Genomic DNA, 16,001 nt, shown 5'->3' with positions numbered 1-16,001 from the left:
GAAATTAAGGAATTATTTTTTTTTCTTTATAAATCTCAGATTCTGCCTTTACCTGCTCCCTCCTATACTGATGTGGTGTATGTGGTATTGCTGAGCTTGTATGTGGTATGTGAACTGTTATACTTTTAAAAACAAAACTGTTTTATAAGTTAAGTTTTCTTTTGTGACCCATCCCATGCCCCTGTTATTTCTTCTCCACATCTGAACCATGGTAAAGGTTGCAGTTCAAGGGCCTGAGGCATGAAATTCTTTTCAGATCAGCTGTGATCAATATTTTTTGGAACTTGATAAATAACAATAAAAGCTGTAATGGCTCCATTAGCATTTTGTGTAAATGTTTGTGTTAAAATTATAGCTTTAATGAGGTCTTACTACATTAGTTTTAGTTTGTATATGTGTACATATAGTATGTATATTTACAGTACAGTATGTTGTGTTTGTTGACATATTTTCAGGTGGAAGCAGAATATGTGAGGATTACTACTGCTGCACATGTTCCAAGGCTTTTTACACAACTTGACCAATACACTGACCAGCTCATAAAAGTCTTCAAGAAAAAAGGAGGCGTTGCAGGGAAGAAAATTAGACAAACTTTGGCCCCAGCCACACAGGTGCGTTATTCTGTTGGTAGCAAAATATTATGGCTAATAAGATCATTTTCAAATTTAAACAGCTAGTGTATGGTAGCTGCACAGTGCACTTACATTTATATTAAGCAAGACAAAGTTTGGTACTCAAAACGTTGGAAAATTTAAATTACCTAAACATATGTAAAATCTGATCCCTTGATTTAGGTTAAACCAGAAGTGAATGTTTTTATGTTATGTTTTGAATGCAAAAAAGATGATGTATTAGTTTGTCTTTACCTCCATTATGGACATATATAATGTGGTGGAAACCCTGCCCAACAGGTTAACTATTCATGTCCATGTGATGATTAGTTGGTCTTGTGTACATGTCTATCTGTGCAGTGGATATGTCATTCATTTTGCGTATAATGTGAGTTTCTGTCATCCTAAAGTATATCTGTTTTCTCTTCCTGTATCTCTGCCACTCTCTACAGAAGGAAACCATTGAAAAGGGGAGGGAGTGTGTCCTCAGGGCACTACCTTTTTACCTGAATGAAGACCCAAGCATCCTCTTCAAAGAATAATTGGTTGGTAATTTTAGTTTAGTTTTTTATCTGTATTAAACCAAATTTTGAATAACTAATGTTGTTGCATGTTGTTGTTGTTGTAATTTGTATGGAACCTGTTTAAATGTTTTGGGAAATCTTCTTGTATACCCAAACTATTTATATTTATCGTTGAATCTGTAGTCTAAAATAGTGGCGCACTGGGGTGCATGTTCCTAATATTGTGTTTACGTCATTAAAGGGTAGCTTTGGCCCTTTTTCTTTCTTTTTTTAAAACTGGATGCCATTTTTCTATGTTTTTGTGTCTAAGCTACAGCTGTTTAGAGGGAGCTGGAACAAATTACCCTTGCTATCTTTACCATCGAAAGAGCTGATGCCAGCACTCCTCCAGCCGATGTGGGTGTAAGCGCCAGACGTCTGCTTTATATTTTTATTTACGATTGAGTTCATGTTTGTTTTATAATTCATAGATTCATTACATAAGTCATCTTTTCAGGATTAATAAATGTGAAAATATATGTGTTTACATAAAGTAATTTTAAGTCACTGTTTTGGGATTGGAACCTAAAAGGGGGTACCTCTCACTTTAATTATGTAAGTGCAATAGTAGCATGAAACCCTGTGTGAGAGGGAAGGGGAGGAGCATGGACAGAGAGGTTAGGAGTCTCACGGTTTTCTGACCGTGTGCACAGCTAGTTCTGGATAACTGCTATTTTTTGGAACTTTCATGCTTTTTAGGAAGGAGTTCATTGTTACATCTTCCGTTTGTAATAAATAAACAGTCTTCAAATCATAATGCAACTGGAAGAATTTCTTTTGGAAACCAGGAACACGCGTCAGCCATAGACTCTTCTTTTTTGAACTTGGTTTATTGGAAATTACCCTACAGTGGGTATAACCATCTAGTGTGTCCTGCATGACCTGGAAGACCTGGCCTCTGCATGTGCACTCTTAATGGGTGGGATATATGCACTGAATCTCAGTTAACCTCAAGACTGAAAGCTAAGAGACAATCAAAAGTATTGAGATTTAAAGGATTTAATTGAGAGATGATACTGCACCAGAAATGTTGAAGGGTGGTGTGTATATTAGCATTCAAGGCATATTGTTATGAGGTGGAAATATGTTCATATTCAGTTTGTGTTACATTGTGTGCATTGTAAAGGTAATTGCAATACATACTAAAATTAAGGGTAAGTTAGGAGGTTGATCTGATATCCTCGTGTTGGTGTTGTTCCCAGATCATCATACTAAATGTTGTTCCAGGATCAACATTGCAAGTGACCAATCAGAATGTTGTGACGTCATACTTTTGCGACTTCAGGAAAAACCGGCGTAAAACAAAAAACTGTACTTAAGCTGCGTGAAACCGCCTCTGTCCGCCGATCAACTGACCCTAACCCTAACCGTAACCCTTTAATAAACAGTAAGCAGAATTGATATTGTCCTTGCAACATTGGAATTTCATAAATGCACGAATGGCTTGGAATAGAATAACGTCACAACAATGTGATTGGTCACTTGCAATGTTGAACCTGGAACAACATTTTCATGATGGTCTGGGAACAACACCAACACGAGGATATCAGATCATCCAAGTTGGGAATGCAGGATGAATGTATATTTTGTGGACTTTTAAAGACGAACAATTGTTTCCATGTTAAAATGTTTACATCTGAAGTTTTTTGCCCAAACACTGGTAAAATAAATGTTGACAGTGGCGAGTGTTAAATGGTTACTGCTGTGCTGTTGCAAAAAAACTGAACGCTGACAAGCTGTTTTATTGTTAGACCATAATGTTGGCATGTTTTGTTAAAGTTTTATTTGGGATGGTGATGTAATTTTCTTTGATTGCTAATATTAGTGGACTATTTATTATTATTATTATTATTATTATTATTATTGTTGTTGTTGTTACTTTTTTTTTTTTTTTTAATTGTGGCTGTTGAGGTGGACACTTCACTTTGCATTGTTAAAGGCAAGCACTTCATTGGCATTGTGTTACTGGACTGACCCTAAGCAATCATTGCAAATAGCAACTTTGCTATCCATTTTAGACACTAAAAGAAAAAAACACTCACAGACCTTACTAGCATCACATGTGCATAACTCAAGTGTCATCTTATCAATGTGTTATGTGATCTTCAATGCGTTTTTTTTTTTTTTTTTTTTTTTCTTCTTTCTTCTATTTCTGGTAGATACAGACATTTAATTTAAAGTCTTGATGTTGCATCTGTCTACATACTGTTAATTACTAACCCTAATGAGCTGTTGTTTTATTTTGGACTGGGTTTACACAAATGCTCACTGAATGTGTTGGCAATAAAATAAATTTTAAAAAATAAGTTGGATGTACTTAATTCATTTGTGTGGAACCTGTTGACAAAATAGATTTATGTAAAACTAATTAATAAAGCACAAGGTGGCTGAAAATATAATATTTGAATTAATCTAACTTAAATTTAACATTTTACTGCCACAAATAAGAAATGTGTTGAAGTAACTAATCTAACCTGAAAATATATCATCTATGTTCATACAACATAACTTGATTTAGTTAGTCTTAAATATGTCTTGTTAATCTTAAGTAGTTTTTTTTAAATTAGATGAACTAAAGATTTTTGCTTTAAACTAACATAATTCAATTTCGTGGAACCTGTTGACAAAATAATTTTAATTAAAGTCAACGTTTCATTTTTTTGAGTGTAGTATGTTATTCTTTTTCCTATTCCACTGTTTTTCTTTAATTTTGCTGCTATAACTTTGCACTGTCTACTTTCTGCTGTGACAACAATTTTCCCCACGTGTTTGACTAATAAAGGTTTATCTATCTATGTATCTATTTAAAAAAACACATCTTTAGAAAGTAAAGAGAGTATTTCTCTGTATTTGAATTAAAAAGGGAAAATGTGCTAAAATCAAATCTAATTGAAGTAAAATTACATAAAGATTCTAGATTCTTTATGTCACGTGCATAGTCATACGAGTACAACACAAAGTAAAATGTGTCCTGAACTGCTCCTTTGACTGTGGAAAAAAAGACTAATACAATAAGTAAATTAAATTTTAAAAAATTGAAATTTTAAATTAAAAATCTGAAAATGTACATTGTGCGAGTGGAATGTTAAAGTGTCTTGTGCCATGTTAGCACAGCAATGTGTTGACAGCACCCTCTCCACTGGAGCTCTATTGATGATAAGAAGCTTGTACACTTGGTGCTTACTCCTTCTGAAGTCCACCACCAGCTCCTTGGTCTTGCAGACATTCAGCTGTTGTCCTGACACCACGATGCCAGGTTCTTCACCTCGTCCATGTAGGCCGCCTCACAACAATATGGCTCCCCTCGTGGCAGACATGTTTGCGACATGCTCCCGACACCAACTTTATTAATTTTTTATTCTAGTGTTAATGAGTGTGGCACGCAAGACCAAAGCACGGCACGAGAGGCAGGCTACATGCTTAAGTAAAGACTAGAGCCACATGACCACACCACACCACACCACACCCTGGATCCACACCTGGAGCCAATGAAGCTGGCTGCATATAAGACCAGCACACACAGCTAACCTTCCCCAGACTGTTTGCTAACCAGTTGATTCCACAGATACTTTACTCCTCTGCTATTTAAAATATTTTGCACATAAGGATGCTGGCACCGTTTTTACTCACACCTGCCTGCCTACCCTACCTCCTCTGGATCTCTGGACCATTCTCACCTTCAAACTCACCTGGACCTCCACAGTCTTGCTTCCCCCCCTCCCGTGTGCCTCTGTCTGCAACCAATTCCACTGCCCACCAGCTTGCAAACTCCTATTTCCCCCGGTCCTCCATGCTCCTAGCTTCCAGACTCCAGAAGACCGAAGCCAGGATGTAGGACCCAAATGCAGGTCTAGGAGACTGAATGACAAACTAAAGGCAGCAGCTTTATTGCTGGAGAAAAACTTTAACATGAAATACAGGAAAGCTAAACTAGACACACAAACACCAAACTCAAACTAGAAAACTGGGAAACTAGAAACACGGAGGGAAAACGCAGCACGGTGAGGGTACAATGCGACAACAGTGATGAACCATGATGAACTCAAAGATGAATAATAATACAAAACACTGGGTGTTAGGATGCCTGGGTCGTTGACCCAGGGTATTTGAGTTTATTATATTATTTATACTTTTTAGTCTTTGGTTTCTTTGAGTTCTGTCTTATAGTTTATGTCTCGGTCTTCTTTAGTTGCTCTGTCTCCCCTATCACCTGTATCCCCTTGTCTAGTTCGCGTCTCTGTGTATCCTTAGTTCCTATATCCCCGTGTTCAGTCAGTGTTTGTGTCTGCCCTGGTCCCACGTCTCTGTTCCCTCTGTAGTGCCTGCATGTGAGTCTGTGTTATGTGTTTTACTTTGAAGGTCTCTGTCTTATCTCAGTGTGTTCAGTTTACGCTTCCTTTTGGTCTCGTCAGTTCTGATTTGCCCCAGCTGTGTTTCCCTCCTGTTACTCATTCCCTGATTGCTCCCTCTGTGTATTTAAGCCCTGTGTTTCTCTGTGTCCGTGTCGTGATCTACCGTTTTCTTAGCTGTGTGTTCTGTCATTTCTCTAGTTTAAGTTTGTTTTGAGTTTTTTCAGTTTTGTTATATTTTGAGTATTAAATTAAAGCCTTTTTTGAGTTCACGTCTGTCTCCGGAGTCTGCACCTTGGGTCCTATTCCTGCCTGCACACAGCCACACCTAACAGAAGATCGCGACCGAAACAGGACCGTTACACAACTAGTTTGTTTTATTACAGCAGTTTGATTTTTAAACATGATTCATTATTTCAACAATATATTTATTGTTGTCATAAACAGACAAGAAGACAACAACAAACTGCTCCACCCAATCAACACATGTCAGTCCAAACTAAATCATCTCCATTTATTTACACACATCAAATAGAAACTTGAATCACTTGTAATGATTAGAGATCTGATAGAATTTCAAATCGAGTTTGGGGAGTCATTCAGTGAGAAGCAGTGAAATGATTTCCCATGTGAAAAGGTGGACAGCAGAAACAGAAAGAAACAGTGAAACAAAGAGCTTTGGAACAACGAGGCAGCAGGAGGACAGCTGCAGTTTAACAGCTTCGAATCACTGACAGGAAACAACATTAGAAATCTCATCATCCTCAACTCATCTGCTCCACTGACACCTTCATCGGACCCACCTTCACTTTACCAGCCACAGTTTCAAAATATGGAAAAATCCTTTGACTGAAAGTGTGTGTGAAGGTGTGTATGTGTGTGCTAGTATCAGGATCAGAGAACGACAGCTTTCCTCTGCTCCAGTCCAGATTCACTCTGATCCTCTGGGGCTTCTTTTCTACTGAGAGAACCGTCTCTGCTGATGGAGACGATGCTGAGTATTCACCTCGATAGAACCAAATTATCCATAATCCAGAGTCTATGTCTCCCTTCCTCTCCACAGACTCTTCTGACACACCCAGTATCCACCCTGTACTCTCTCCAACCTCAACATCCCAGCTGTGAGTCCCTGAGTTAAAGCCCTCCGAGCCAAGGACAGAGCAGGAGTAATCAAACCTCTCTGGATTATCGGGAAGCTGCTGCCTCTCTCCTTCTCGTCTCACACTGGTCACATCTTCAGACAGGATGAGTTCTGGATGAGCAGTGTTTGGGTCCAGAATGATAGGAGTGTAGGAGACCACGTCCTTCATGTTGATCCAGATGTTGAAGGTCAGGTTGCCCAGGTGTTTGGCCTGGTCTATCAGAGCTCCTGAGGGTAGCTGTGGATCATCCAGCAGGGGGCAGCGCTGGACTCTTTCCACTGCAGTCTTGTAGCTGCACAGGAATGAGATGTCTTCAGCTCTCAGCTCCTCCTCTGTGGCTCTGATTGTGTCTGAAAGAGCTGCTATGTCTCTGCTCAGAGCCTCCATCTTCTCCTTCATCATCCCACTCTTCTGCTCCTCTTCCTCCCTCAGTGCATCCAGCCTGGCCTCCTCTTCCTCTGCTAGAAACAGGTGAAGCTTCTTAAACTTCTCCTTAATCTGCCTCTCTGTGTGTCGGGCCTGAACCTTAATGTGTTCTGCTGTTTGATCAAACTTCACTTGAACTTCTTCACAAACCTTTAATTTCTTCTTTAAGGGCTCCAAAGTTTCCTGAAGTTCTTTCTTGTGTTGTCGTGCAGCTTCATCAATGGGTCTGAATCTGTGGTTGGTGTGTTTTTCCGAGTCTCTGCAGACGACACACACTGGCTGCTGATGGTCCAGACAGAAGAGTTTGAGTTTCTCAGAGTGCAGACTGCAGAGAGCCTCTGAAGCTCTCCGAACTCTCTCCTGTAAGAATGACTCACACAGGTTCTTTAAAGCTCGGTTTAAAGGAGGATCATACACTGATATTTTCTTACAAAATGGACACTCATGTATTGGTCTCTCTCTCCACCATCTCTTCAGACAGTCTTTACAGAAGCTGTGGCTGCATGAAAGAAGAACAGGATCTCTGAAGACCTCCTGACAGACTGAACAGCAGAGATCCTCCTCTGATCTGGAAGCCATGAAGTCTGTGAGTGAAGCTGAAAACAGTAGACAGGAAGTACAGTCAGTCCCGGCTCCCTCCCTCCTCTGCGAACTTCACTGAAACTTCCTTTGAGTCGTGTTTTTGGTCAAACTCAAATTCAGTGTGTGGAGCGTCAGCAGTTCGAGGCAGCAGTGTTGGAGTTTTCCACTTTCCTCTCCTGTAGCTGGACTCACTCAGATCAGAGGAAGCTGCTAGTTCGGTCCATACTTAGTCCTCTGTGCGTCTCTTTTTGCTGAGGAAGAAGAACAATCGGTTTCCTAGTTTGCTTCACGCAAGTTAGATAAGGAGAAAAATGTTGCTTCACTTGTAATGCTTCATTCCAGATGTCAAATGTCATCCTGCCATTTGCTAAAAAGCTGTAAAACAGGTTTTCCTCCATTTCAGTTGGACAGGTCACAAAATGAAAACTTTTCTAAAACTTATAGCCGCTACATCACACATAAACGAGAACGTGTTTCATTCCAGAGATCAGTTGTTTACCTGCCAGCAACTGTAAAACAGGTCACAGTAGTCGCACAGGTCCCTCAGCGGTGCAGCTGTTTGACATGCTCTATTTTAGTCTTTGTTCTGGTTATTTGTTAGGTTCCCCAGCAGCGAGAGCGTAATGCATTCACACTGTCATGGGCCTGGGTCCCCAGACCAAGGGCTCATGTGTTTTTGTGGACTTGTTTATTTTTTTGAGCTGTCATGTTGATGTCCCTCTTTTCCCCTTTTACTGGTGTGTGTGTATGTGTGTGCAGAAAGTGGCCACACAAGGCAGAGCAGAGGGGGGATGCAATCAGGTTCGAGTACACTGTTATGAGTAATCACTTTACCATGCCAGCTTAACACACAGGACTTCCATTCATTTATTAGCCCAACCTTAAACCCAGTCTTCATCCTAAAAGAGATTTATGTTCTTGGTTGTTGCTGCTTGTCTCCAGATGTGATCACTTTCATGCAAAAGTTTTCATGCAAAGAACGTGAACCTAAAACGTATCATTAATGATTTCATTTAAAGAAAACAATAAATCAGTTACATAAAATGAATCTCAGTAACATTTCAACACAAAAAATGTACAAATGTATGTTTGTAAATTGTATGTTTATGTATATACGATGTATATTTTTATGTATAAATGTACTGATATACAACTCCATTGATTTATTTTAAATACAATTAATAATAAATGTAATAATAAAATTTAATTACATTTACAAAGAAAGAATTACATTTTTGCTACTTTATTCTTTAAATCTGAGCTCGAAACACTGGGGCAGCTCAGAACTGTAGACTGCACTTATCTGGTTTAACCACTAGATGGCTCTAGACTACAACAAGTAAACAGCAGTGCTACGATGGGGAGTGTGTGCCTAAATTGGAAGGTTGCTGTGAAGTTTTCATCGGTATGAACTAGCCGTGACAGCCCATTTGAATCTGCACAGAAACTTGTACTTTTCTTAAGACAACTAATGTCAGCTACTGGTCTTAGTTTTAATCCTTTAAACGAGTCATAAAGCTCCTGGACCATAAAGGAAATGCCCATGCAATGTTTAGACTCTAATTGGTTCTTACAAAGATAGCAATATCAGCGGCAGAGGAAAGTAATTAGGCAAGATTGCCTTTGGAGTGAACACTGCCTCTCGTAGTGGAGCTAATTATGAAAACAACCTGCAGCTACAACTGCTTTCACATCCTCGATGGAAACTCAAGTTAAGACTCACCCCAGGCTACAAACCTTCGTGCTGAACCAAAAAGCATCCGAGGCGCTGATCGGGATTTACATGTCAAAGGAAGGAGTCAGTCAAAAATCCTCCAAATCAACTTCAAAGATTACAAATCTTTGATCAACATATTAAAGAGTGTTAAGGGTTTTTTCCTTTTCATCAACAGACAATTAATCACAATTAATTTGCTGTTGCTCTTTTTTCTCTAGGATCCAACAGGATTTATCAGTTTGATTTTAATCAGTTGTTATGAAACCAAAAGACGGAAAGCTCTGTCTGATGTTAACATGTAGACTTTTGTTATTGTCACTACTTTCTTACACGTGTTTTGTAAAGACTAATTAAATTCTGGCCTTCTTTTCTGGTCAGATCTACCCAAAGAGGCTGAAAATCAAAATGGCTTTACTAGATGATGAAAACTTTCATTTAATGCTTTCCTACACTTCAGTGGATTCGGTGTCTGTAACCTAAGCTAACCTAAATGTTAAAGGAAGACTTAGGCAGCAACAAGATGGCAGTTTTTTTTATTTATTGAATACTTTAAATAGTTAGATACTTTTTCTCTATAAAATCATGATGCACTGTTAGCTGCATTCCTCCTGACAATAATCAATGTAGAAGTAACAAATCTATTGATTTCTTTTTTAGTATCACTCCAGGACAGGATGTTTTTAATTTTGTCAATATAAAAATTTAATAGAAGGCAAGCCTAGAGATGTAGTTGAGCATGACTATGAGGTTTTTCCTATTAGCACAGAGGACAAGGAAATGTCATCTGGGATAAGAAGTTGGAGTTTAGGTTTATTTTCCTTTGGTTTTATGACAACCGGAGAGCAATTCTTTTTGGTGTCACATCAGGATGCGCAATCTGACAAACATGTGGAGCTACATGCTAGGTTGACAAAGGAGCAGTCAAATGTAGCTTTTAAAAAAGTAGCATTAATTAATTAGTATTTTGAGGCCTTTCACAGTATCATAAACCAACTGATTTTTGTCATCAGACTATGAAGTTGGAAATCATTTGCAAAGCCATAAATGTAGTATTTTTAGAATCCTGCCTCGTAACGTTTCGGCCTTAGCAAAGAACCCCGAGGAACTCCATACTTTTTTACCAGTTTACCATTTAATACTGTATTTTCATGATGTGCAGGTATATAGAGGTACTTCATGCCTTCCTTTTCCTTGGCCATCCATATTGTATTTGCCAATATATACACAATGAGCAGAATATGGGGAAAATAAAGGCACAACCAAGGCCTTAATGATAATGATTACCTATTAACATTTAGATATTTTTAAAGGTATAGAAGTCAAATCAAGTTTATGGGTTTCTAAATCAGTAAGAAGCAAAATCCAGTCTGTTTTAATATAATTAAAAGTGTCCTGTTATGTAAGAACGTTATTTTCTCCCTAAAACAGCTTCTGCTTCATAAACACACATAGTAATTAAATACCCTATATAAGTAGCTAATGATTAAACTTTGGATCAGAAGGCTCTATTTCCCGTGCGGTGCTTCTCTGTGTAGACAGAAACAACCAATTAACAGAAGAGCTGGTGCTCCAGCAGACACAGCTCAGAGATATGAGAGTGTAACCTTGAAAGCTACTACAGCAGGAGGGAAAGCATACAAACAACACAGTTTTTTTTTAAGCAAGAAAAATAATTTATTTATAATGATATAATAATAATTTCATCACATTGGCATTGCAGAGCTGCAGAAGGAAGCGTTTGTGTGAGACGCCACCTCGCAGCAACAGATTACACCATTGGATGGGGCAAGAAAACAGGGGTTATTCAATACATACATGGAATATTCCTTTAAATATGTATTTTTCAACGAGGAATAACAAAAATAGAATAATTCCAATATCTCTGTCTGTCTCTCTTTCTCTAGGTCTCTCTAATTATCATCTCTGTGTCTTTATAAGCTGCCTGTACAGCCCCCAGTACTGGGGTTTAAATTGGGTTTGAGGGGGTTGTTTATCTCACTTTGCTTGGGGAGTAAAGCGGATGGAGTTTATCAGTGATGGACTTTATGGGCTGTTTGTCCACTCCAAGTACTAAAACACAGTAAACTTCACCCATCTGTCACTCCTGAAGCAAACACAACAAAGTCTTTTGGCCCAAATCTGCAGCCACAGCATCTCTCTATTTCTTATCATTACTCTCAATCGCTTGCTCATAAAGCCGAGACTGTTCAAAAATAGAACAAAGTCCTGATATTTTTATGTGATAATGTGATTTACTGAAGTAGCTTAATATATATCTCAAAGAGGTAGCAGCAAAGTGTTTTTATTTCTACCCACTGTAAACTATAAAGCATTTATTTATTAATTTGTTGACAATATTGGGATTGTAAACTCACACTGCTGTTGATTTTTTCTTAAAAAGATGTCTCTGTGTGTACAGCTGAGCTCTGATTGTATCTTTAAGACCTTGACCTCTCTGCTAAGCAATACTTTTGATCCATTTCCAGATGTTTACTTTGAAGGCTAGCAACCACACTGACTATTGACTAGGTATCTAAATGATGTGACTCAAACTCTTTACAAAACATGGACATTAATGTCAGAAAAATGAAGGTGATGCAGAAGTGCCTTAATCCTGCATTATATCTGAAGGCCACCAGAGGGCGATAGCTGCGATTGTTACAAAAAAAACCTATTGGTCCTATAGAAATCTATGGGGAAACGGCTCAGTCTTCAGCTCTGTAAACACACTGAGTTTATGAGCTCAGTCACTCATTTTCAGTCAAGAGGTCTCACAATGACTATCCACATATTATCGGCAGTCATCTCAGTACGCCAGAGAGTTTATTAGGATATATTTTAAAATTTTTAATTGTCTGGTTTATGTGGCAGATATCCTATGGTTTCCCATACAACGAATAAAAAATGGATGTAGCTGATGTAACATCACCCGTTGGATTTTGAAGGCTTTAAGCTAGCATTTGATCATTATCAGCTAAGATATCAGCTAGCTAGCCTGGTTAAGCTGTAATTGTTAACTAGAGGGCAATTTATATATTTGATAAATAGTGCAAATATAATAATATAATAATAGACAAATAAAATACTATCATTGCAGTTACAAAACGTGTTGAACTAACATCAAGCCTCAAGTGGCCGTTAGAGGAACTGCAGTTTTTATCACTTCTGCTTGGCTTCATTTTTCAGTGCTGGATTTTACTTGATAGGAGATGGGATTAAAGCATTAAACGGAGGAGGGGGAGAAACAGCAATGACAGAAATGGGTTTGGGTTTTCTTATAATTATTATACAAATTACATTTCTTAGTCCTGCAGATGAGCTGCGGTCAACTTTGTGCTGGTGGGGATTGTGTTATTTGTTTATTCTGGTCTTGCACTGGCTCTCACTGGTAGCAGCTGTACTCATAAAGTACTTAACAAATGAATGTCATCAAATTTTATTTTGTAGCTTATTTGGATAAAGTGTGATCTTTCCTTTTGCCTATGAGGAAATTATCCTTGCCTGAACTCCCGCTCTCTCAACTTAACTTCCAAATTTTCGGCGCTGCTTTTTATTTACGTTTCCTAGCAACTGGTTCCTGTTTGGCTGCTCGATATCTGCAGAGGCATGAAATGTAAAAATTACACCAAATTAATTAGCGAGCTATTGCAGCGCCTTCCTCCTTCCTTTGTTGCTTTCTCGTACCTTTTATCAACACGCAGGGAGGCAAAAAAAAAAAAACAGAGGTCGAGAGAAGAAAAAGCTTTTAGTGTGATTGCTTCTCTGAGTCACGGGACAGCTAAGAAGGAAGAGAGAGAGAGAGGAGGTGAAAGGAAAGATGATGGACTGCATTATGAATTTCAGCGTGGTAATCCCCACATTCAGCAGAGTCTAACCTCAGCTCTGCACAATCATTTTTCCTCCTTCCTATCTTCCTTATTCTCCTCCTGAAGGAGGGATAATGCTTTAGATATTCCATATATTCCTCCTGTCATCTGTCTTTCACACTTCATAAAAAATGTCATTTTCAAAACAGTATGTTGCCAATATATTTTAGAGAATGAAGCTTGTAGCGGTTTCTTCGAGGCGTAGCTGCTGTGTAGGCAGAATCACCACCATCATCTTGAACAGACAACTAATATATTGCACCCTTAGTAGCTTTTCAGAATCAATGAAAAGTTGGCTGTTCTGTCCCAGCAGGACCTTTTAGTCCCACACTTTGAAGATTAACTGAATTAACGAGATTATTTCAGCTTCTAAAGGAACTCCTGTTTCCAAGAAACATTTACAAAACCTGCAAAAAATCAGGTTCTTCTATTAAATGGCTAGATCCTCACATAAGGGATAACACTTTTTTTTAACCAGTGTGCCCATGTGTTCCTGCTTGTTTTTATCTCTCTTTCCTCCCCGATTAAAGAGAATCTGCTGTCTGCCTACATAAAAAGTCAAAAACACACTTTTTTTGATCCTCAACACACACCGTAAGTGAACACCCTGTTCGACAGCCTGGCGCTTTTTTAGATGAAAGTACGTCTCTCTTCACACCACATGTTACAGTGCTGGAACAACACATCCTTTTGCTCCTAACTCTGTACTTGTATCTTCGGTTCCCGTCCCGCTGGGTTTAGCACAGAAACAATCTTCGCAGGGTTTTTTTTGTTCGTTTTTATCCATCTATTGGCCCTCGCTTCTTCTTAACAACCCACTTCACTTATCCTATGTCTGCGACTTATCTGCTCTGAGGCAAATGAGTCTTCATGACCACACTCTGCCTGTATGTGAATGCAGATTTGGGCAATTGTTTGCCAGATTACATGGAAATGCTCCCTTTTACACATGCACTATAGTGCAATTTTGGCAAGATTTACCAAAAAAAGTTACATTGGGGTGTGTATGTACTACCAAGGCAGCTGAAATAAGAAATAAAATCAAAAGAAAATGTAAAAAAAAAAGAAGAAAAAACACAGTAGGCGCTGCAGCAACACGCCTATAATTCAGTATACAAGGCAAACAAACACAGAGTTTTATAGGTTTATCTTTTTTCATTCACTAAATATTTAAAACAAGCGTCACTTGACTAGTCATCATAAATGGTGATAATTTATGCTTTTTTTCTCAGGATGATGGAATACCTGAAGGACTGCTGTAGGGAAGAGAGATGTAGCTGAAGTTTTTTTCTCTGTGGTTCCTCTTTTTCCATCCACCAGGGGGAGCTCTGACTCAATAGCACCGAGAAATAAGTTTGCCAACTGGGAGTCAGGAGATGAAAGGTTCCCCTCCTCCATTTTTCGCAGTCCATCCATGCAGCAGGTTAGTCAAGTGTCAGAGCTGAACCACCGCTGATCAGAGTCATCTAGGCTGTCCACATAGGCATGGACAGACTGATCGGCGGGTCCATGGATCAAAGACCGCAGGGCATTTTGTCCGGTCCCAAAAGTCAAGGTCCTTAATGAAAAAAAAAAACCCCAGAAAAAAAAACCACACTCAAACTTTTCCTGTTTCCGTGTCAGTACACAGATCCCAACCATTCATTCATTTGTTCATTCATCCATGGCAATTCCATATTTCATGGATACTAAAGGGAGCGAAAACAAATGATAAAAACTCGAGAGAAAGAAGGCAGAAGATAAGCGCTGATAGAAAATGCTTTTTGCACGCTCAAACTAAGAACAGCATCTATTTTCTTTAACAGTCATTCATTGACATTCATCCGGTGTCGCGTCTTCTGCTGAGCTCAGATGCATAGACTGAATGCAGAGAGAGGTGGAGAGGCGGAGGAGGGAGAGAGAGAAAAGAGATGGGAGAGGCAGAGAGGCGGGAAGGCGGCGACGGGAGAGGATGGAGAGAAGGGAAGGGAAGAAGGGCAGTGAAAGATGGAGGGAGGGCGAGAGAAAGGTGAAAGAGAGGCGCTGCTACTGCGAGTGAGAGAGGATGAACATGTAGGGGAAGAAAAAGAGAGAGTGTGTGCTATGTGCCAGAAAAAAGGTTAGAGCAGAGAAAAAGAGAGACAGATGGAGTGTGTGCTCCAGCAGTGATGAAAAAAGGAGGAGAACAGTGAGCGGTGAGGAGGAAGAGGAGGAGGAAGGTGGCGCAGACGTCACCTCCTCTCTGTGACCAAAGAGACGGCGGAGGAGGAGGTGGAGGAGGGTGAAAAAAAAAAAAGGAAAGTCTTTCACGCCACGTCACTCCACATCACCACGGACGGACACACAGAGGGGAATTTGATTCTCATCCATCCTCCCGGTTCTCAGGCTAAAACCTGGGCATCCAAGAATTCCAAACTTGTACAGACGTTCTGGAATGTTTACGTTCTTATATCCATCCACTGATTTCTGAAACCCTCTTTGTTCTGGAATCTTAATGTAACAATGTTGAGGTCACTTCAATCATAATCCTTAATAAAAAGGGAAGGAGGGGGACGGACGTGATAATTTGCGCACACACACACACACACACACACACACACACACACACACACACACACACACACACACACACACACACACACACACACACACACACACACACACATGTGTGACATGTATTCAGAACAGACACGAAAATTGCAAATGCACACATACATGCACTCGCCCCGTCTGTCTTTTCCCTCCCCTTGCTTTGTTCTTGGCACT

At 39.3% G+C, this 16,001-nt stretch overlaps 1 protein-coding gene and 1 long non-coding RNA gene across 2 annotated transcripts; one reads left to right on the top strand and one right to left on the bottom strand.

The window, feature by feature from the left end:
- The first annotated feature begins 23 nt into the window (after nt 1-23).
- Nucleotides 24-1,456, top strand: LOC113019072 (uncharacterized). The gene is made up of 3 exons (XR_003271933.1): nt 24-105; nt 456-1,156; nt 1,446-1,456. It is a non-coding gene; the product is annotated as an uncharacterized LOC113019072 (long non-coding RNA).
- Nucleotides 1,457-6,253: 4,797 nt separating this feature from the next.
- Nucleotides 6,254-8,688, bottom strand: LOC113019071 (nuclear factor 7, ovary-like). Its single transcript, XM_026162570.1, has one exon. The coding sequence runs from the start codon at nt 7,668-7,670 to the stop codon at nt 6,288-6,290; it is 1,383 nt and encodes a 460-aa protein (XP_026018355.1). The 5' UTR covers nt 7,671-8,688; the 3' UTR covers nt 6,254-6,287.
- Between the last annotated feature and the right edge of the window lie 7,313 nt (nt 8,689-16,001).

Source organism: Astatotilapia calliptera, chromosome 3, assembly GCF_900246225.1.
Source record: "Astatotilapia calliptera chromosome 3, fAstCal1.2, whole genome shotgun sequence".
In the NCBI taxonomy this organism is placed as follows: Eukaryota; Metazoa; Chordata; class Actinopteri; order Cichliformes; family Cichlidae; genus Astatotilapia; species Astatotilapia calliptera.
This window is presented reverse-complemented; position numbering and strand designations above follow the sequence as displayed.

Coding starts and splice junctions, on each gene's coding strand:
- LOC113019071 (XM_026162570.1), bottom strand. CDS start 7,670: ATGGCTTCCAGATCAGAGGAGGATCTCTGCTGTTCAGTCTGTCAGGAG.